Consider the following 22842-nt stretch of genomic DNA (forward strand, 5'->3'; position numbering starts at 1 on the left):
TAGGGGTGGAAGGAAAGAGTGGGGCAGAGAGATGAGGGGTCGAAGAAGTGAGGTTATTTCTTCATTAGTTGCTTGCCATGGTGTCTTCAATCCAGGAGAGGTACTGGCACAGTTTGACATAGACACCGGGGTAGCCGGGGACGGCACATCCCTGTCCCCATGACACCAGGCCTTGGACCTCTCCGTTGCATACCAGGGGGCTGCCGGAGTCACCCTGACAAACACAAAGTGGAATGAGTGTTAGCAGGTAGACCAGTGATTGATTTTAAAACACATACAGAGCTGTGAGTCCAGCTAGTCTAACTTACATTGCATGCATCTCTGCCTCCATCGAGGTATCCAGCACACACCATACGAGGTGAGATCATACCAGGATAGGCGTTATGACAGTCCTGGTCATCGATAATGGGAACATCCAAACACTGCAGACGGAGGGGCAAGTTCACTGTAACAGACAGAACACAGAGAAACCTCTGAGATGTCTCCAGTAAATCCAGTAGATACATCATTTTAAAAGATGAGGCTGGCAATATTCTATATTTTTGTAATTGTCTACAATTCACATGAAAACACATCTAAATACTTCCCGAATTCCCCAGCTTATCCTTGGCTCTCAGCCTCAAGCCCAGTCATTCCTATTTAGGATGTAAATCTTTTAAAAAAGGGTCACAAACTTTTTTTTTTTTAAAGGGTGAATATAACAGCTGTGTATTTGTTGTGGGATTATTATTATTATTTATTATTTTCAGCTGTGGATTTGGCACACTGGTGAGTATTTACAGCAGCAAGACAGTGTACAGTGGATTTGCTCAAAATAGACCACAGTGCCCGTGTTCATTGGAATGAGATCGATATCACCCGGTGTGACAGTGTGGCTCAGTGATGTGTTATTAATCGTTTTTATACAACAATGGAGGTCTGTGGCACAGAGGAATAAGCTACAGTATACCAGGCTCTGGCTACACAAGACAATACTTGTTAGTAGGATAAATTTATTATAGTTTTTTTGTTTGTTTGTTTTTTCATTAGATTTTTTTGACAAGGAGGAAAATATTGAATATCACCAGATTTATATTTACAGCTGCTTTTTGCAGAATTTGAAAATGTCCAACTTAGATGCCCTCAAGCATGAGCCTTAAAAGAAGACATCCCCTACTCATCCCTTCCCGCCCAATTTCCCCAACTGGGGGACTCTGATATGAATGGATTGAAAGCAACATGCACTGGTTTCATCAGGATCGTCTCATTTTTCCAAAAACAAAAAAACATGCCATCAGAATGATTTTAAAGGTGCTATAAGTGTATATGGCTTTAAGTATGTATGTTTTCATGCACATTCAGTTCTTTGCACATTCCACCTGAAAATGTTTATAAAATAAAATTATTAAATCCTTATTATCAACCTACCCTCTCCATCCATGGCAGTGTTACCCCAACCAGACACAGAGCATTGAAGCCCAGGCATTGGGCACTCTTTGGGCAATGGGATAGGTGCAACTGCCTCTGTCACCTGCACAGGGTGGAACAGCTTGATCAGCATGATGTCGAAATCCAGAGTCTGGTAGTCGTAACTGCATACAGAGAAATGTGATATCAGCTTGGGATTTGAGCTGTTTCTTGGCACTGAATGAATAAATCAGTTGATCATTAATTTGTGCAAAGTGAGGAAGATTTTCATACAGGATTTTTCTTTTTTTTTTTACTCACCTAGGGTGCCAGATGATGTTGTCGGTCTTGGCGAGCTGTTCAGTACCCTCAAACCTGCGTACATCATGTTCTCCCAGCATGATCTGCATGGCATAGGGACTGAAAGAGGAGGTGGAATATACTTGAAAAATGCGGAAGTAGAAAAAGCCTGATGCTTTCACTAAAATTAGTTCTTATAACTCTACATCAGTCTTAATATTGCAACAACTACACAACTTTTACTTTTAGATTTAGTAGATGTCTTCTGCATTAGTCTTCTGCCTACAGATGTTTGCAATTGTTTTTATCTAAGGGAAATAATATCATACAAATCAAGCAAGACAAATGGTTAAAAATAGAAAGAACTTTGCAGAAAAAGAGAAAAATTCTGTAATATTTAAGGGCAGTCTTTGCACCATCCATGTGTACTTACTTGTACCAACAGTGTGCAACAGAGAGCACCCAGCGGTCGTTGATGAGCACCCCACCACAGAAGTGGTAGCCATAGTTAAGGGAGGCCATGTATGGACGAGAGTGAGGCTGACACTCCTGTCCACCAATGATCCTGCCATCCTCACGGGGAACTGCCGCTGTTACACACACACACACACATTGAGAGAGATAGAGGGATTTGTGCTTCAGTTATTAACCACAGCTTTCCTTCACATATTTTAAATTGTTGACATTAAAGTATACATGTACAGTACCAGTCAAAAGTTTGGACACACCCTCCCATTCGCTTGAATGAGAAAGTGTGTCCAAACATTTGACTGGCACTGTATGCATCCATGTGCATGAGTGTATTTCTGTGTCTTTACCAGCAGCTCCAATCAACAGCAGCAGAGCGAGAAGTCTCATGGTGTCTAGTGAATGATCAGAAGATACCTGAACACACACCAGCTCACATTTATATCCTGCCAGCCCGCTGTGCTCAGCCCGTCCCCCCCCTCCCCGCTGTTCCCTCTGTCTGTTGACCCCATCTGTGTCTTCACACTGTGTTCTTACCTCTCGGCGCTAAGTGTCCACCCAAATCCACTCTCTTATCGCACTCCTATTTTCATGTTTGCCCACATCTGCCACATCATATCACACCCTCTGTGGTTATATCGTCTGTGTACCCAATTTATGAATGTGGCCCAAGGTCTCCACACATTTAACACCTGTTTATGATTCTCATGGGTCACTCATTATTAGCAGGCTACAATATACAAAAAAACAGGATTTTGGGTTGCAGCAATAGATTGTTGTTTGTTAGACTTGGGACTCTACTGCCAAACATTGTATGAGTCATAGTTTTGGTTAAAGAAGGTAAATAAATGTGTTGATTTACACTTGCCCTTTTAGTTGTCCTTGAATAAAAGCCAAGAGACGTGAGAAAAAACTCATCTGTGGTCTCGGAGCAGAAAATGAACCCTCTTCCTACCAACATATTTAACAAACAAGGACTACTGACTCTGGTCCCCGGGGATCCTAAGAATAAACTACTGTAAGAAACAACCATCATAGCAAAATGTTAACTTATTCCTTCCCAAAACATTATTAGTTGTGTAATTAATGTCATCTGAATACAACAGATAACAGATTGCTATTATTTTAGGAAAGTTACAGTTAATTTGTATAATGTGTAAAATGAAAATATATACTCTTCTTTAATACAAATTGCATCTTTTATCCCAAGTACAGTTTTTCTACAAAGCGTTCAAAATGACAGAGTGACTCCACCCCCACCACCCCTGACTGTGTGTGATACTTTAAATTAGGACCCATGCCAAACATTAACTCAATAAATGATTTTATACATTCTCTGTATTCTATGTTTTATCTTTGTTTTTATTTTGTTTTTTTTCATTTTATTCTATTTATTTTATTTCATAATGTGTTCTATTTTCACTTTATTTTGTTATATCAAAATGTTTTATTTTCCCTCTTATGTACATTTACATGTTTTATGTTCATTTTATGCTATTTTTGTCTTTCTTGATGTGAAGCACTTCGTGCATGTAATTTATTTTGCTGTAAAGCACTTTGAGCTGCATTCTGTTTGTATGAAGGGTGCTATACAAATACAATTATTATTATTATTATTATTATTATCATTATTATTATTATTAATAATAATAATAATAATAATAATAATAATAATAATAATAATAATAATAATAATAGCAATAATAATAATAATAATAATAATAATAATAATAATAATAATAATAATAATAATAATAATAATAAATAGTTCCATCTGTTAAAACTGCATAGGTGGAATTGGATGCTTTTGACTACACTACATTGGTATTTTTAAAAAGCACTAACTAAAACAGAAACAGAATGATATGAAGTATTATTATTAGTTATGCAATTAATGTCATCTGATAAAAAAAAACAGATGATTATTATTTTAGGAAAGTTACAGTTAATTGTATAATGTGTAATATGAAAATATATACTTTCCTTTAATACAAATCCCCCCCCCCCCCCCCCCCCCCCACACACACACACACACACACACACTAGCACTAACTAAAACAGAAACAGAAAACAATGAAAAATTGGAATGATAGAATCAAACACCTGTGAGATATGACAAAAAGTAAACCTCTGGGGTCTGCAGTTACCCCAGTCAGTAGGATTAAGGTTAAAATAACATATTGTGAGTCCCTTTTGGGTGTCAGACAGCAATCAATAGACCTCAAGCTTTAATAAGTGCAGTTGATTCAATTCTATTATAATCTACCAGTATGTAATAATAAAGTGTGCCTGGTTACAATAATTTGTTGTGTCTGGTAAAAAGTTGAGTTACACATGTGTCACCAGTAAAAACAGTTGACATATTTGTTTTGGTGATAGAAAAAATACCAAATGCTGCTAAAAAAAAAAACAGGCTGAAGAGAACACTATCCATGGACAAAAATATGTTAGATGTTTGCCTGGGTCCAGACCTTTGAATCCAAAACAGAGAGTAAAGAGTTCACATTTTTGTCTAATATCAGGCAAGTTAGATGTGGCTCACTCATTAACTGAGGGGATGAACGTGGCACATAAGGAGATAAGGTTATTTTTCAGGGCAGGGATTGGGGGCAGGAGGAGTGGAATGGAGATTCGGGGGTGGGTAGGAAGAATTGGGTGGAGGTTTGAAGTTATGGAGGGGGAAGGAGGAGGGGGGGTGCATGGAGGGGCACAGAGGAGTTGAGGTATAAATGCAGTGAGCGACAGATCATTTACGTCCAGTCTGGTCATAGGAAGCTGCAAGATGATTGGCCTGATCGTGCTCACACTCTTGGGTGCTGCAGGTAAAGCACATCTGCAGTATGTACAAAGGTTTTAAGGTAAAAAAAAAAAAAAAGAATTGTAACTATGATAAGCAGCATTTTCTTTCACCTTTACATCACAGTGGCAGCCCCTTCGGATGACAGGATTGTGGGTGGCTACGATTGTCCAGCTCACTCTCAACCCTGGCAGGTGTCCCTGAACCTCGGCTACCACTTCTGTGGTGGCTCCCTCATTAACAACCAGTGGATCGCCTCTGCTGCCCATTGCTGGCAAAAGTTTGTATTACATTACTGTATTTAAACATTTCTCTCTGAATTGTATCATTTGAAGAATCATCATGATTTTGTTCTTTCTCCCTTTTTCAGCCCCTATTCACAGATTGCCATCCTGGGTGACAACCACATCTGGATCCATGAGGGCACGGAGCAGTACATGCCTGTAGATGCCATCTACTGGCATCAGAGTTACGACTACCAGACCCTGGACTACGACATCATGCTGATGAAGCTGGCGCACCCTGTCACCGTGAACGAGTACGTCAGTCCTGTGTCCCTGCCCACAGCCTGCCCAGCACCTGGGACCATGTGCACTGTATCTGGATGGGGAAACATCTACTCTGATTCAGGTGAGGTGCACCTGATCTTGACATAGAAAACTTGACAAATATTTTTCTCATGATAATAGAATATATATTCTGTTATGATCTTCTATCATTGACAAAAGATGTTTTCATCACCTGAGGAAACAAAACATGATAAATTATTACACTCATGGCCTTCCATACATTTGAACACCTTTTTACAAAAGCCTTCAATAAGACATTGAGTACTGAAGTAGGCTACATTAAACTCTTGACTGCTGTCATGGTCTAAGACAAGGTTTCCCTCTGTGTTTAAAGCTAAGGTCGATCATCTGACCACTACTAACACAGAAATGATCACAGTTTTGTGAAATAAATCATTAACCTTTAGGAGGAAAAGCGTACAGGCACTATTTCACACTACAAATGCCAAGGTGGCTTGGCTTGCCACCAACGATAAAAGATTTTCCTGGCCGGAAAGAAACTGAAAAACTGAAATGTATTTTATTCTTGGAGTCAAAACCTTGAATATGTATGGAGATTTTTAAGGGTTAAGACTAAATATACAAATACATAACTAATTATATAACTAAATGCTTTAACAAATGAATAAATATATAATTATATACCAAAATGCTTAAATAAATGAATAAATAAGTAGGCTAATTATATCATTTACTGCTTAATTGTCACCATAAATAAATAAATCGCAAATGAGATACTAAATATGTTAATGTTTAATTTATTTGTGTATTTATCTTGTATTTATTCATTTATATATATTTACACATTACACGTCTATTTATTTATTCATATATTATTTTTTTATTGATTTATTCATTTGTTCACATTTATTTTTCTATTTATAATTTTATTTATTTATTTATATATATACTTTCATTTATTCATGGTGTAATTTATATAATTTAATGCTTAAATAAATTAATAAATAAATAATTATATAACTTAATGCTTAATTTTTACCATAAATAAATAAATCACAAATTAAATGAGACATTAAATATTGATAATATTAAGTATATGTTATTAATATATTCATAATTTTATTTATTTACTTATTCATTTATTCACATTTATCCATCAAAAGTCAAGGGGCGGACTCTGACCTGCGATTAGTGGTTGAACTTGAATCTATTGCTTTCATCTAATTCAAGATGGCAGCACCCGATGCAGATTTTAAAGAAATTTTGTGTCCTACAGTGGTAGATATGTTAGCTGTAGCCAATCAAGCATTAAATTATATAATTTTTATTCTATTCATTTATTTAAGCATTGAATTATATAATTATTCATATATTTATATATTTAGTTTTGGCCCTTTCAACCCTCCACACATATATAAGGTTTCAGTAGAAACTACAAACATTTATACAGCATCTTTGCATTCTAGTCTTTGTTCAAAAAGCCTGAAAATTTGCTTTAATGTTTTTTGTAACTTGTACCAAGTGATTAGTCCACTACATATTGTCAGGTAAAATCCTCCAACTGTGATGAATTTCAACTAACTTCTTGTGAAAGCTTAAGGGTGTGTTTGATGGATCAAACAGACTTTTAAATCCCAATTAAAACCAATACCACACCAATTTAATGATAATTATAGCAGCCAAGCTAAAAGCTAATAGCTGTTCTATTCTTAGCTCCATAAAAGTTGACACAGTGGTCTAATATTTTGTGGTGATGCTGCTCACTTAAATTAAAAATTCTGACCCGCTTATCTGTTTTTTTGTTGTTTTTTTCTTTGTCTTTTTTTCTTATCTGCAGTGTTCAACCCATTTTACCTCCAGTGTTTGGAAGTCCCCATTCTGTCCCATGAGCAGTGTGACACCGCCTACCCTGCCATGATCACTGACCACATGGTGTGTGCCGGATACCTGGAGGGAGGCAAGGATGCTTGTCAGGTATTTTCACTCAATTACAAAACACATGAGATAAGGCTGGATGGTCTGTGAAAATGTAATAAATGGAAACCTTCTCTCTTCTCTTCCTCTACCTCTCCCCTACTCAGGGTGACTCCGGTGGTCCTCTGGTGTGTAACGGGGAGCTGCATGGTATTGTCTCTTGGGGCCAGGGCTGCGCTCAGCCCAACTACCCAGGTGTTTACACCAAAGTCTGCTCTCTGCTGCCCTGGATCAATGAGATTCTCTCCACATACAGCTAGACTGTGATCTCCCATCACATACATGAGAGAGTGGAAACCAGAGAGAGAGATTTTAACTGAAGGAGACAGCAACAGGAAGTGGTGATGGGTTGTGTCAGAAAGAAAAGCAACTGTGGAAAAGAGAGAGAAAAATAGATGTGAGATGCATTCAATCAATAAAATCTACAATTCTGTCATACATCAGTGTGTTTATTATTGCTGACAATACAGTGCTGTATCTGCTCTCATAGACATTGTATAAACAGTTCTTTATTTCAAATCAGCGGTGAGATTTTCACCAAAGCAAATATAAACCACAATCAAACAATCATAGGTGGGGTGACTGCACTGAAAAAATCCACAAATCAAACATGAGCTTGTAGGTAAATCCAACATATTATGTGTGAATTTGACTGATATTGCCACACAGTCACTGCTTCCATCCTTCCATCAAAACCTGTTAAAAGTGTTCAGCTTTCAAGTTCTGCTTGAGTAGTGTTAACGACATTTTCTCAGTCTTTTAGTTTTCTAGGTGCACATGAACACTGCACTCATATAGATTTTCTGTCTCTTGAGTGCAGAATGATTTAGACACCTGGAAAGGAAGGGCACAGGCTACATGAGTCTGAAATGAAGTCACACATTTGTTCAGAATTTACTTACTCATGAGCCCTTTTAACAATATAGGGGCAGAAAATTGGCTTTTTATTTTAAATTTGCTAAAGCAGAGAAAGGTCTCCCTTGTTTGTTTTGTGGTTCAAAAGTTGTGTGGCTGAATATGACAGACACACTCTTGTGTTCATTTTAGTTATGGAGAGAATAGCTCATTTTATCTCAGTAGATTTTTTGATTTGGACCCAAATCTTGAGATGTGAATGCTGGTACATATTGGGTCCGTGGTCTCTCACCGGTAGATGCTCCATCATCATCATAATGGTTCAGTCTAAATAGGATATTCACAAGTGAGGACGTCCTAATGCTTGACACCCTTTTAGAGCTATGTCCAATGTGAAAATCTGAAAATTGTGTTTTTGTCTCCACAACTTTGGTGCTCAATAGTATGAAAATAGAAAAAAAGATATTTTTGAAAAAAATTAGCATTTGGAATGTCTTAACCCTTACATTTTGACATTTGAACGCAGTAAAAACACCCTAAATGACATAACTGAAATTTTATGACTTTTCCTAAAGTGGCCCAGAATATACAAAAATGGAAATATTTTAAAATTATATATTTTTGTGCAGCTCGTATAAATATTTGTATGTAGAGAGTGTTCTGGGTCAAAAAATCCCTTATTTAAAGGGATTTCTTTTGCCAATTTTAAAGTCACTAGAGGCAGTCAAATCAAGGTGAAGGCTGGTTATGTGGAATCTTAAAATAGTAAAACTACAAATTGGCATGTCTGAGTATTTTTGTCATTGGGACAATGGGGACACATTAAACCCACCCACTCCGAGGCAGCCAACATAGTGGTTGCCCAACATAGTCCTCCCTACAGTGGAGGGCACCTATTTCACTGATTTGGTGAAGTTGAAGTTGAGTGATTTGGTGGATCTGTTATTCCAAGATGAAAAAGGAGACAGTGAGTTGAGGAGAAAGTATTAGACGAGGAAAACACAGAGAAAATGAAGGAAAGGTCCTTGTGACTTCTCTCATTCAAAGGTGACACCACCTTCCCCACACGCCAGCCACAGCAGCCGCAGCAACACAGTCGTCAAATCTTCCCCTGATCACTGTCTGTCAGTCTGCAGTCTCACAGTCAGCTGCCACAAAAGAGGGAGATGCAACTTCTGCACAACAAAAAAAGGACTATAACAGTTATGGGGTTTTTTGCAGTTTTGTTAGTTTGAAATTTGCAAACCAGTTTGTTGTTTTGTTTTATGACTAATACACTCGATGCAGAGTTGATTGAGTACACTTGACAGAAAAGGACGGCATGTGGTTTACAGGCAGTGTTGATTGATGGTTTTAATGCTTATAATGAAACCTACCATTCAAAAATATTGTTGCATCCTCCTCTTTCAACAGAATTCATAGAAATAATTATGGCTGTTTTGTTGTTTTGTTCTTTTGTTTGGCATGTTGTTTTAGACAGCATGAGATCAGTGTCAAACCTAAAGAAAATACTCTCTCTTCTTTCTGAAACTTTAATGATTAAAGGATTAATCACCCATTTATTAATGACTGATAATATATATATATGGATGCAAAATACATTTGTGATTCAAAATTTGGTATAAGGACTAATTATAATGGAACACTTGAGCCAGGTCAAAAATTACCCACTCCATACAATGAAGGGTTAGAATATGAACAGTGTGTAAGGGTTAAAGCTTAGTTTTAAAAAGATCAAGGAACTGATGCAACACAAGCTGTATTATTGAAGTCAAGCACATTTTGACTGATCACCTGACAGTATCATTAAGAAGAAAAAACAGACTTACACGTTGTCAAACTGGTGTCACTATGCAGTTTTAACATTATGATGTTCAGAAATACTACAATTACTGTGCTTCCCACAATGACCTTGATTTCTTGTCCATGAAAGGTTGAAACTGGTGGTTGAAACATCAGCTGCCAGTAGTCAGTTATGACAGAGTGATACCGTGCATCCTGTTTGACACTTTTGTAACAAGCAGTCAACTGCTTGAAATCAATCAGTGGACAGTTGCACGGCAGCATCTCTCATCAGTCTTCCACAGACAGAAAGAAGACTGCAATGAATGCACCATGAGAGCATCATCGCTCTAGACAAGTGAAATACTCCTCTTCATCATTATCACAGTGACACAAGATAAAGAAATAGATTAGATGGAATATGACAGGAGGACACTTTAGCAAATGAATGACAAAATGTAAAATTTTAAATCAGTTTGCATATCCATTTATAATTAATTTATTCATAATTCAAAAGCAGGGTGATGAAATTGAATTATTAATTAGCAACGACCACCGCAAACATCCATCTTCTAACCAGTTGTGAGACTGCTGTAAAATGCAGATGTAGATGAAGACCGTCCACAGGTCCTTCGAGCTGCATGACAAATCCAGTCAAATTCTGAACAAATAGGTCAAAAAAAAACAAAAAAAAAAACAGAACTTGAGTTAAAATAAATGAAGAAATCCTGCTGTGGAAGAAAGGTCAGCAATATATTGGAGAATATATTGGTCATTATGCTTTAGACAAGACCCTAGAGGGGCAATTTAGATTTCGGATAAAAATGTCATCAGTGTAATTTAAATAAAATGTTAATATATTGAAATTAATTAAATGAAACCTTTTGGAGTGAGGATGGCAGCATCCACTTTGGATGTTTCTGAGGCAACAGCAATAGCTATTATGTTGTGAAAATAAATAATGCATTGACATTTTGTTTAGCTATTCAATAGGCAACATTCGTGGCACCTCTCTCTTTCACTCTTTTATCCAGTTTGTTGATTTATGTGCAAAAATAATATATGTAGAAATTACTTGCTGGATTTAGTTTAGTCATTATTGTTAGATAAAGTAATAACTATGTAAACTTAAGAATCTGTTTTTTGAAATTATTTCACATAAACAAGACTCAGCTTTATATTGTTTATTTGTCATATTCTTCAGTACAAAAGATGATGGAACATAAACAGCGAATGATGTTGAGCTGCTTGACTGAAGTTGTTACTGGTTTAGATCACTTAGTAGCTGGCCATGGTGCTCTCCAGCCATTCGTTGAAGATGCAGACCTAAAAGGAGGATAGAACAGTGAATCAGTGTGTCATTGCAGTTCAGATAGCCTGAGTAAAGTTTAACTGGACACAGTGTATTGACTGAATAGCCTTCCTTGTTTTAAAGTTACCTTGGCGTAGACACCAGGGTGGTCCCTCTGAGCACAGCCGTATCCCCAGGACACAACACCCTGCAGCTCACCGTTGCACACGACGGGGCCACCAGAGTCACCCTGAGAGCAGAAAGAATAGTGTGAGATGCAATTCAATTCCAATAAAAACTCAACATGACTTATTTCATATAGCTATATTTCTGCATGAACACCGAATTACAGACCTGGCAAGAGTCCTTGCCTCCCTCCAGATATCCAGCGCAGAACATGGCGTCAGAGATCATGCCAGGGTAGGAGTTCTGGCAGTCACTGTCAGACAGGATGGGGAGGTCCAGGCACTGCAGCTTGTTTCCGTCAGCTGCCAAGAACAAAAACAGATTCAGAGGAAACTGGAACTACACTGCAGTAAAAGCAAAGTGCAATGCAGGAGTAACTACTCACTGGAGCTCATGGTGTTGCCCCAGCCAGAGACAAGACACATGGTGCCAGCGGGGGCGCAGCTGGTGGGCAGAGCCACAGGCTGCACATACTGGTTGAGGGTGGCGGGCTTGCTCAGCTTGATCAGCATGATGTCATTGTCGATGGTGTAGGCGTTGTAGTTGGGGTTGCGGATGACACGGGAGGAGGTGATGAACTGCTCAGTTCCCTCGGAGACCCTGATGTGGTGCTCTCCAAGACGCACCTCAACACGACTGGAAAAAGACAGAAGACAGGATATTAGTGCAAAAACACACAAAAATGACTATTACATACAAATGTGTATTCCACTATTATCCTGGGAAAACATGAAGAATGTGCTTACGACTTGTAGCAGTGAGCAGCAGACACAACCCAGTTCTCATTGACCAGGGAGCCACCACAGAAGTGGTAGCCAGAGTTCAGAGACACCTGATGGGGCTGGGAGTGGGCCTGGCACTCATACCCTCCGACGATCTTGTCGTCCTCCGTGGCAACTGAAAACACACAGGGAGCCAAACAGTTAGTGGCCAAGTGAAAGTTTTTATAATTCAGTGATTAGGGCTGGGAGAGATATATGCTTACAAGCAGCTCCGATGAGCAGAACGAAGACCAGAGACCTCATGGTTGCTGTGTGATCTTGTCGATGAGAGGACTTCACCTGGAGCCCCGGTTTATATCCACATTCAAGAGAAGCTCCCTGCCCGCCAGCCGTCCTCATTGGTCAGTGGAGAGCCAATCACTGCAGCAGGATATTAGGGTTAGGTGGTTCATTTCTAGAATTTGATAAAGAAACACCTTTCATTGCAAAAATTAGGATGGCTTTCTTGACAGCAAATTTGGAAAACCCTGAAGGAAAATTTAAATGTAGATCACTTTGACTCCGGCATAAATGTATTCATGTTTTGAAGTATAAGTAATTCCTCTGTAATCTATAATATGTGGATAATATGTTAATTTAAGTCTGGTTTTGTTATGTTTTGTGGAGCTTCGGAGTGAAGTATTTAAATCCACATTTGTCGACAGCTACAGTAGTTATTCTGTAGAATAAAAGAGAAGGATAAGCTCTAAGAAAGGAGGCATTGCTATGGAGCAGTATATTAAGTTTGACTTAGCATCACTTCTTCTAGTTCATCTGTCAATGATAACATACCAATAACATCTGAAAGGGACCTTTTTTCACAATTTGTATTTCTACTACTTCTTCACTTTTACATATGTTAAGTTTTGAATGCAGGTCTTTTGGTGGATTACTTAGCATTGTTACTTTTATATTGGTCTAGATATAAATCCACTAACTATTTGTTGAAGGCTTGCTCATGTTTCTCTGGTCACATTGCACAGGTACACAAGTCACCGCTATATTTAGATGTGTGTGGACACAGTGTCTCGGCAGCTGTGTGTTTCTCAGCAGTTGTTACCTGAAAACTAAATTCAGATATGATGGTTGAGTCTGCTTTGAGAAACGAATGATTATTCCCGTAAGGCACTTTGCAACCAAGAAAATTAAAAATGTTGATTAGCGACAACAGAGGGAGGTAAAAATAAAAAAGGTTAACGGCACAGACAAGTGACACTGGGGCAAAACCAATTGAATAAATATTGGAAAAAACAGACAAGACAAGAATAAAATGAATAAACGTCACACAAAAAATAGATTATAGAAAGGCCTAACAATGTAAATGTGTCAGATTATATGGACTACGGATTAATTTATATGGACAGATAGAATTTAGAATGATGTAATTTTCTTTTCTCACTTTCCATATCAGGCATATAAAGCCCACCCACATGGGAAAATTCTCCTTTCAAACACTACTGTCTCACATTTATAGGGTTATATTGCATTTCTGTTCTGTTGGTCTCAGAGTGAAAAAATTATATTTCTTTCTATGTGGATGGTGAAATGATTCTTCTTTTGGAAATATTAATATTTTTATAGAGATACTTTGTTATATCAACTCATGGCCAATAAAGGAATAAGAATAGACATGTTTTATTACTTTAAGCATTTATTCATCAATTTAATTCACATATTTACAATAACAGTCTGTAACCCACTGAAACAGCGACCAAGTTATTTTTCCAGCATGACTTGTACAAATATTTTTTTAAAAAAGAAAATAATAACTGAACAGAAGAACCTATCATTTATTTCAAAACATTTTTCATTGATAAACATATTTCACTAAAGTTCATTTAAAGATAAAGTTAACTTAAAAAAAGATGGTATTTGGGGAAGGTGAAAATGGTTTGTCTATCTGATGTGGAGGTTGAATGGTCAAGCTAATTGCTGGCCATCGTGCTGTGCAGCCAGTCAGTCTGCACACAGACCTGAAAATGGGAAGACATTAGTCAGTTTGTTGCAGTGTCGCCACATTGAGCAGTATGAGAGTCATATTTCTAGTTGATGCAGTGAAGCATTACCTTGGCGTAGACACCAGGGTGGTTCTTCTCAGCACATCCATAGCCCCAAGACACAACGCCCTGCAGCTCACCGTTGCACACAACAGGACCACCGGAGTCACCCTGAGAAACGTAGAGAATAATTATACTTACACTGAATTATTTACATGAATTACATTGTGAATATTTTCAATACTTCATTAAGGTCATGAAGTGCAGTCGTGATTGAAAAGCAGAGATACACACCTGACAGGAGTCCTTGCCTCCCTCCAGGTATCCAGCGCAGAACATGGTGTTGTCAATCATACCACCAGGGTAGGAGTTGTGACAGTCCTCATCAGACAGGATAGGGATCTCCAGGCACTGCAGCCTGTTGCTGTCAGAAGCTGCAGCAAGAAAACAAAAGGAGGGATGTATTGTTGGAGATTGTAGAAAAATTAATATACAAATGTGCATTTAGTTTTGTCTGTGATGTTTTTCAGCTGGAGAACAAAACACATTTAGAGGAAACGGGAACTACAGAAAAAAAAATGATAAAGTGCATGTACGGTAGTGCAGGAGTTACTACTCACCGGAGCTCATGGTGTTGCCCCAGCCAGTGACTTTGCACATGGTGCCGGCGGGGGCACAGCTGGTAGGAAGAGCCACGGGCTGCACATACTGGTTGAGAATGGCAGGCTCACTCAGCTTGAGCAGCATGACGTCATTCTCAAGACTGTAGCGGTTGAAGTGAGGGTGTCGGATGATAAGGGAAGCACTAATGAACTGCTCATTGCCCTCATTGACTCCAATGTGGTGCTCTCCAAGACGCACTTCAATACGACTGAAAGAGATAAAAGATTGAATAAGATGGACAGAAGAAGAAATAGATGCTAGTTTTCTATATTTTAATGTTTATTCTCCCATCAATAAGTCAGGCCTAAAAAATATCTAGAATGTGCTTACGATTTGTAGCAGTGAGCAGCAGACACAACCCAGTTTTCACTGACCAGGGAGCCACCGCAGAAGTGGTACCCAGCATTCAGAGACACCTGATGGGGCTCTGTGTGGGGCTGGCACTCATACCCTCCGACGATCTTGTCGTCCTCCGTGGCAACTGAAATCAGATAAGAGCATCAGGGTTACTTCATAGTTCGCTTCAAGTCAGTACTTAAAAGTGTACGAGAAATGACAGTCAACCCATTCTACAAGTACTGTGTCACACTCACAAGCGGCTCCGATGAGCAGAACAAAGACAAGAGACCTCATGGTTGCAGTCTGATTCTGTCAGGTCACTCAAAGTCCTGTTTTTATATCTACTCCAAGCTCCCTGATTGGTCAAGTAATTGTCAATCAACATAAAAAAGTTGATAGTGAGGTACCAGCCAGTGTAGGTGGTTCATTCCAGGTGACTGACCCCAAAGAACCGCAGGCTTGTGATCCAATAATATCCAACTCAGTATGGCTGAGACAGCTGGATTATTCACATCATGCCTTTGCTCAAGGCTGAGTCACAGAAGAGTCTGCCAACAATAAAAGGTCTACTTTGAGTATATAAACATTTACTTACATGAACTTTAACATAATGACTGAAACAATATCTCATATTATCAAAATGAATCGAATCCATTCAAAGGTCTGAACCTTTTTGTTCAGCTGCCCTGGCAAATAATAGTCCATTGCATTTTTCTATTTTTTTTTAAATTTCTACTGCTGTTTGACATTTTACACACAGTCAAATCCAACTGTTGTACAATGCAAAATAGAGTTGAAACATTAAAAGTGAGGAAAAGTCCTGTTCAAATCTCACCATTAACTAAGAAAATACTGTGCGTTTTGGATTCTAAATCCTTTTGAACACTATGGAAGGACTGTGAATTTTGAGGAATCATGCACTTTCTTCCATTAACGTTATTCATGCATACTTAATATGCGAACCTGCAGCAGCTTCACTTTAACATGTAAAAAGCTCAACATGCCTGACGTCGACTCAAACTTCACCAAAGGCAGCTCTGTGCTGTATTTGACCCAGATATCAGGCTAGCTGACTGACGAGAATTTAGTTTATTATGTCATCAGCTATAACTCTTTGCATTGATTTTAGCCAATACTATTCAGTAACCCTATTCACTTCTAACAATGTTACAAAAAGGTTTTGTCTGAATCATCAGATTACATTTGACAAGAACATGGAAGTGGCAACTTTAAAAAGTCAGTCACTTGACAATTAAACTCATGTGCAATCCTGTATAAACATGGTTCACTGAGAAGTGTTCTCACAGGTGACTTCATCTACTAATTGTGCAATGAATGTTTAGTTTCTTGTTGTTCACCTCTTTTCACTTTCCTGAATCAACATCTTTTCAAGTGTCGAACAAAGTGTAGACACGTTGGTTGGTTTTCCTGTGAAAGCCACAATCTGCACAACTGTGGTTGTGAACCAGGCCATCTGCAGAGCTGCTGCCACGTCTTCATAGCACAGCACTCTATCCATGTCAAGGTTTACGATAACAAAATACATTCTGTGCTGAATAGAGATGCAATCCCTTGTAGAGCTGAAAATATGTTACACGAAATGGTTAGAAACAGTCATCTGAGATTCCAAGAGATATTGTAGTTTTTGTTCCTCAGATAAGCGAACTCATCTAGAAGACATGCAGGCATTACGTGATCAAAGATCAATCAATCTATGTCATATGAATAATCATTTTCATATAAATGCACACATTTGCTACACTGAATTTTAAAATGCATTCAAATGTATTTTTTAATCAGTGTCCATTATTTACAATTACATTTAATGTTACTCTAAAAAGATTTACAAACAATACAAGCAATGTGCTTGCTCATGGGGGAATCGTTGGGTCTCTGTAAATTAAAGAGTACAATCTAGACCTGCTCTTTGTGAAAGGTGCCCTGAGATGATTTTTGTTGTTATTTGGCACTATATAAATAAAATTGAATTGAATTGAATTGAACTGAGTTGAATTGAACTGAACTGGATTTAAACCATGTCAGTCATCAGTGCCTGACACATCACCACCCATCAGCATAATAAAATATTTGCTTTTCCCAGAATACCCACAATCATTTTTTCCAGGATTCTGATTGGTGAAAAACAACTTTGGGAGGTATGTTCGTCACGGAAACAGGAGAGCTGCTTTTCGATATAAACCGGGGCTCCAGGTGAAGTCCTCTCATCGACAGGATCACACAGCAACCATGAGGTCTCTGGTCTTTGTTCTGCTCATCGGAGCTGCTTGTAAGCATATATCTCTCCAAGTCATTAGCCCTAATCACTGTAATATAAAAACTTTCACTTGGCCACTAACTGTTTGGCTCCCTGTGTGTTTTCAGTTGCCACGGAGGACGACAAGATCGTCGGAGGGTATGAGTGCCAGGCCCACTCCCAGCCCCATCAGGTGTCTCTGAATGCTGGGTACCACTTCTGTGGTGGTTCCCTGGTCAACGAGAACTGGGTTGTGTCTGCTGGTCACTGCTACAAGTCGTAAGCACATTCTTCATGTTTTTCCAGCATAATAGGTATTATCCAAGTGATATACAAATGTATATGTACTAGTCATTTTTCTGTGTTTTTGCACTTATCCTTTGTTTATTGTCTTTTTCCAGCCGTATTCAGGTGCGTCTTGGAGAGCACCACATCAGGGTCAATGAGGGAACCGAGCAGATCATCAGCTCCTCCCGTGTCATCCGCAACCCCAACTACAACCCCTACACCATCGACAATGACATCATGCTGATCAAGCTGAGCAAGCCTGCCACCCTCAACCAGTATGTGCAGCCTGTGGCTCTGCCCACCAGCTGCGCCCCCGCTGGCACCATGTGTCTTGTCTCTGGCTGGGGCAACACCATGAGCTCCGGTGAGTATCATCTGCATTTAAACAGCTAGGACTTACAGAATGTTTCAGAGCAACATTTGTGTTTTTTTTTAATTGTTTTTCACCCATACTATCTTTTAAACATTGCAGTTGATGACGGTGACAAACTGCAGTGCCTGGACCTCCCCATCCTCCCCCAAGCGGACTGTGACAATGCCTACCCTGGCATGATCACTGATGCCATGTTCTGTGCTGGATTCCTGGAGGGCGGCAAGGATTCCTGCCAGGTACGTAACAAAAGGAATCTGCAAAGGGCCTAGACCTGTGCTTCTGGGTTGAAAAATCAAGAATATTGGTATTTAAATAGAAGAATATTTTTTATTTTTAATATTGAAATATATTGGAATAATTTATTCTTTCACTCTGTTCACTGTTCATATTCTCTCTTTCAGGGTGACTCTGGTGGCCCCGTTGTGTGCAACGGTGAGCTGCAGGGTGTCGTGTCCTGGGGATACGGATGTGCTGAGAGGGGCCACCCTGGTGTTTACTGCAGGGTATAGCTAAAATATCTCTTCATAATAAATTAAATCACTATTTCAACTGAACTTTCACATTTTGCATGTCCAGTTAACATTCAACATATATGCTGCTGGCTGCCTGTTTTAACTTACCTCTTTCTGTCTCCATTCCCAGGTGTGCCTCTTCAACCAGTGGCTGGAGGAGACCATGGCCAGCAATTAAATCTGATCATGCGACCATCATCTTATTCTGCTGCCTCTCTTCCATTATTCTAACTCCAGTAATGTTGTAGAGTTTTGAACAATGTGCAGCCATTTCTCATCTGCATCAATAAAGTCATACACCTGACTTGCATACAATTGTTCTTTCCATTTTTTTAGCCGTTGTCTTCCTACATCGTGGTATTCTCATCACAGCACTATAAAACTTAGCCTTGATTTTTCACTAAGGTTTTAAAACAGTTCACTGCCCTTCATGATACATTACAAACAAGGCAATCACTGCTTATCTTATCCTGCTTATCCTATGTCTACTGTTTATACTGTATTTTGACATCCAAACTGGTAAAATGACAAACTTTGTCATTGCAAAATTCTATTCAATCTATTCAAAATCTATTCAAAGAAAAATAATTTGTCCAGCAACAAATAAACATGCAATCAGAGGAAGTGCATTTATCATTAGTTACATAAATTAGAGGTACATGTGTATGTGACCTTAATGTTTATAATACTGCAGCTTGTGTTAAAATGGGCTCAAAAGCCTTGTGTAAACAGAAATACCAATGCAAAATATTTATTAATTACATACCCAAGATCCTATTTGATATTATACATTATTCAGTTATGATATATTATGATATATAAGGGCCTAAATATCGATATTACTTCTGTGTTGACCACTTTTTGCACTTTGGGTGTATGTTTAATGTATTTGTTGTCTTATGATATGATTCAGATTTTTAAAAACTCTTCTATTCATTTTAGTTAGAATTACCTAAAACTTTGGCAAATACAATCAAGGCACTGTAGTTATGTTAATAACTGTGAGAAAATATAAACTAGCAGAAAATCTTTTCACAGAGAGACACCTGAAGTAGAGACAGACCCCATAAAAATACAGCATATCCACAGTCTGGACAATGAGACAAGAAGACATAAACAGTCCTGGAAACTTACAGAGGAAAGAATCACTGAGAACAAGATGTGTTTCCTTTTAAAATGTGACAAATATTATTATATTAGAATATAATTCTTTGGAAATTTTGATGTGGTGGCATATTTACTGGCACAACATGTGGATGTATATTATACACTGAGTGAATCAGTAACAACATCCTTCTGAATGTGCCAAATAAAGGTGAATAGAAGTCACTGCTCTGTATTTAATCCCCTGTAATGATTATTATGGCCGTTTTTTTAACGTATTTCTTATTGCCTTCAATGTAAATTATTTTGAATTAATAGTATAGTTTTTTCTATTCCCTAATAACAATTACGTGAAATTTGCCTGATTTTTTTTAAATTAACCAGTGTATTTATTATCATTTGTGTAGTATTATTTGAACTAATTCTTCACTTTAACATATTCACAGTGTTATTGCATGACATGATATGACATGCATTGAGTTAAAATCAAAGGGGGAGAAGGAGAAATAATTCATACTGTATGTACATTTTACAATAGTTGTGAAACTGCCTTCCTTACTGTTATCCTTTGTGAAGGCTAGAGCCTGACAGCAAGTCAGCCTGTGAGAGAGGCTCCACCTGGCACTGCGTCAGGGCCCGAGTCAAGGCCAGGATGACAGGAAGACATGCAGGCATTACATAATCAAAGATCAATCAATCTATGTCATATGGATAGTCATTTTTATATAAATGCATATATTTGCTACACTGAATTTTAAAATGCATTTAAATGTGTTTTTTTAATCAGCGTCCATTATTTACAATTAAATTTAATGTCACTCTAAAAAGATTAACAAACAATAGAATTTAAACCATGTCAGTCATCAGTGCCTGACACATCACCACCCATCAGCAAAAAAAAGTTTGCTTTTCCCAGAATACCCACAATCATTTTTCCAGGATTCTGATTGGTGAAAAACAACTTTGGGAGGTGTGTTCAGCACGGAAACAGGAGAGCTGCCTTTCCATATAAACCGGGGCTCCAGGTGAAGTCCTCTCATCGACAAGATCACACAGCAACCATGAGGTCTCTGGTCTTCGTTCTGCTCATCGGAGCTGCTTGTAAGCATATATCTCTCCCAGTCATTAGCCCTAATCACTGAATTATAAAAACTTTCACTTGGCCACTAACTGTTTGGCTCCCTGTGTGTTTTCAGTTGCCACAGAGGACGACAAGATCGTCGGAGGGTATGAGTGCCAGGCCCACTCCCAGCCCCATCAGGTGTCTCTGAACTCTGGCTACCACTTCTGTGGTGGCTCCCTGGTCAACGAGAACTGGGTTGTGTCTGCTGCTCACTGCTACAAGTCGTAAGCACATTCTTCATGTTTTTCCAGCATAATAGGTATTATCCAAGTGATATACAAATGTATATGTACTAGTCATTTTTCTGTGTTTTTGCACTTATCCTTTGTTTATTGTCTTTTTCCAGCCGTATTCAGGTGCGTCTTGGAGAGCACCACATCAGGGTCAATGAGGGAACCGAGCAGTTCATCAGCTCCTCCCGTGTCATCCGCAACCCCAACTACAACCCCTACACCATCGACAATGACATCATGCTGATCAAGCTGAGCGAGCCCGCCACCCTCAACGAGTTTGTGCAGCCTGTGGCTCTGCCCACCAGCTGCGCCCCCGCTGGCACCATGTGTCTTGTCTCTGGCTGGGGCAACACCATGAGCTCCGGTGAGTATCATCTGCATTTGAACAGCTAGGACTTACAGAATGTTTCAGAGCAACATTTGTGTTTTTTTAATTGTTTTTCACCCATACTTTCTTTTAAACATTGTAGTTGATGACGGTGACAAGCTGCAGTGCCTGGACCTCCCCATCCTCCCCCAAACCGACTGTGACAATGCCTACCCTGGCATGATCACTGATGCCATGTTCTGTGCTGGATTCCTGGAGGGCGGCAAGGATTCCTGCCAGGTATGTAACAAAAGGAATCTGCAAAGGGCCTAGATCTAGACCTGTGCTTCTGGGTTGAAAAATCAAGAATATTGGTATTTAAATAGAAGAATATTTGTTATTTTTAGTATTGAAATATATTGAAATCATTTATTCTTTCATTCTGTTCACTGTTCATATTCTCTCTTTCAGGGTGACTCTGGTGGCCCCGTTGTGTGCAACGGTGAGCTGCAGGGTGTCGTGTCCTGGGGATACGGATGTGCTGAGAGGGACCACCCTGGTGTCTACTGCAGGGTATAGCTAAAATATCTCTTCATAATAAATTAAATCACTATTTCAACTGAACTTTCACATTTTGCATGTCCAGTTAACATTCAGCATATATGCTGCTGGCTGCCTGTTTTAACTAACCTCTTTCTCTCTCCATTCCCAGGTGTGCCTCTTCAACCAGTGGCTGGAGGAGACCATGGCCAGCAATTAAATCTGATCATGTGACCATCATCTTATTCTGCTGCCTCTCTTCCATTATTCTAACTCCAGTAATGTTGTAGTTTTGAAAAATGTGCAGCCATTTCTCATCTGCATCAATAAAGTCATACACCTGACTTGCATACAATTGTTCTTTCCATTTCTTTTAGTTTTTTTTAGCCTTTGTCTTCCTACATCGTGGTATTCTCATCACAGCACTATAAAACTTAGCCTTGATTTTTCACTAAGGTTTTAAAACAGTTCACTGCCCTTCATGATACATTACAAACAAGGCAATCACTGCTTATCTTATCCTGCTTATCCTATGTCTACTGTTTATACTGTATTTTGACATCCAAACTGGTAAAATGACAAACTTTGTCATTGCAAAATTCTATTCAATCTATTCAAAATCTATTCAAAGAAGAATAATTTGTCCAGCAACAAATAAAAATGCAATCAGAGAAAGTGCATTTATCATTAGTTACATAAATTAGAGATACATGTGTATGTGACCTTAATGTATATAATACTGCAGCTTGTGTTAAAATGGGCTCAAAAGCCTTGTGTAA

The 22842-nt window shown here is 38.6% G+C and overlaps 5 protein-coding genes across 5 annotated transcripts; 3 read left to right on the forward strand and 2 right to left on the reverse strand.

The window, feature by feature from the left end:
• Positions 1 to 64: 64 nt before the first annotated feature.
• On the reverse strand, positions 65 to 12681 carry LOC137190661 (uncharacterized). The gene is made up of 13 exons (XM_067600183.1): positions 12555 to 12681; positions 12316 to 12466; positions 11955 to 12205; positions 11738 to 11871; positions 11532 to 11633; positions 11383 to 11418; positions 7336 to 7428; positions 2505 to 2700; positions 2120 to 2276; positions 1708 to 1806; positions 1408 to 1571; positions 309 to 445; positions 65 to 214 (listed from the first exon to the last, which is right to left on the reverse strand). The coding sequence occupies exons 1-13, from the start codon at positions 12592 to 12594 to the stop codon at positions 65 to 67; spliced, it is 1710 nt and encodes a 569-aa protein (XP_067456284.1). The 5' UTR covers positions 12595 to 12681.
• On the forward strand, positions 4875 to 7893 carry LOC137191143 (trypsin-2-like). The gene is made up of 5 exons (XM_067601001.1): positions 4875 to 4976; positions 5078 to 5231; positions 5322 to 5581; positions 7319 to 7455; positions 7563 to 7893. Exons 1-5 carry the CDS (start codon positions 4937 to 4939, stop codon positions 7713 to 7715), a joined length of 744 nt encoding a protein of 247 aa, XP_067457102.1. The 5' UTR covers positions 4875 to 4936; the 3' UTR covers positions 7716 to 7893.
• Positions 12682 to 14025: 1344 nt separating the features above from the next.
• Positions 14026 to 15648, reverse strand: LOC137191144 (trypsin-1-like). Its single transcript, XM_067601002.1, has 6 exons — positions 15584 to 15648; positions 15321 to 15471; positions 14948 to 15198; positions 14622 to 14761; positions 14397 to 14498; positions 14026 to 14303 (listed from the first exon to the last, which is right to left on the reverse strand). The coding sequence occupies exons 1-6, from the start codon at positions 15621 to 15623 to the stop codon at positions 14256 to 14258; spliced, it is 732 nt and encodes a 243-aa protein (XP_067457103.1). The 5' UTR covers positions 15624 to 15648; the 3' UTR covers positions 14026 to 14255.
• A 1869-nt stretch (positions 15649 to 17517) lies between these two features.
• On the forward strand, positions 17518 to 19071 carry LOC137191145 (trypsin-1-like). The gene is made up of 6 exons (XM_067601003.1): positions 17518 to 17616; positions 17712 to 17862; positions 17985 to 18235; positions 18344 to 18480; positions 18646 to 18747; positions 18887 to 19071. Exons 1-6 carry the CDS (start codon positions 17577 to 17579, stop codon positions 18932 to 18934), a joined length of 729 nt encoding a protein of 242 aa, XP_067457104.1. The 5' UTR covers positions 17518 to 17576; the 3' UTR covers positions 18935 to 19071.
• A 1783-nt stretch (positions 19072 to 20854) lies between these two features.
• LOC137191146 (trypsin-1-like) lies at positions 20855 to 22418 on the forward strand. Its single transcript, XM_067601004.1, has 6 exons — positions 20855 to 20961; positions 21057 to 21207; positions 21330 to 21580; positions 21687 to 21823; positions 21995 to 22096; positions 22236 to 22418. The coding sequence occupies exons 1-6, from the start codon at positions 20922 to 20924 to the stop codon at positions 22281 to 22283; spliced, it is 729 nt and encodes a 242-aa protein (XP_067457105.1). The 5' UTR covers positions 20855 to 20921; the 3' UTR covers positions 22284 to 22418.
• Positions 22419 to 22842: the final 424 nt, after the last annotated feature.

This window comes from Thunnus thynnus, chromosome 10, assembly GCF_963924715.1.
Source record: "Thunnus thynnus chromosome 10, fThuThy2.1, whole genome shotgun sequence".
NCBI lineage: Eukaryota > Metazoa > Chordata > Actinopteri > Scombriformes > Scombridae > Thunnus > Thunnus thynnus.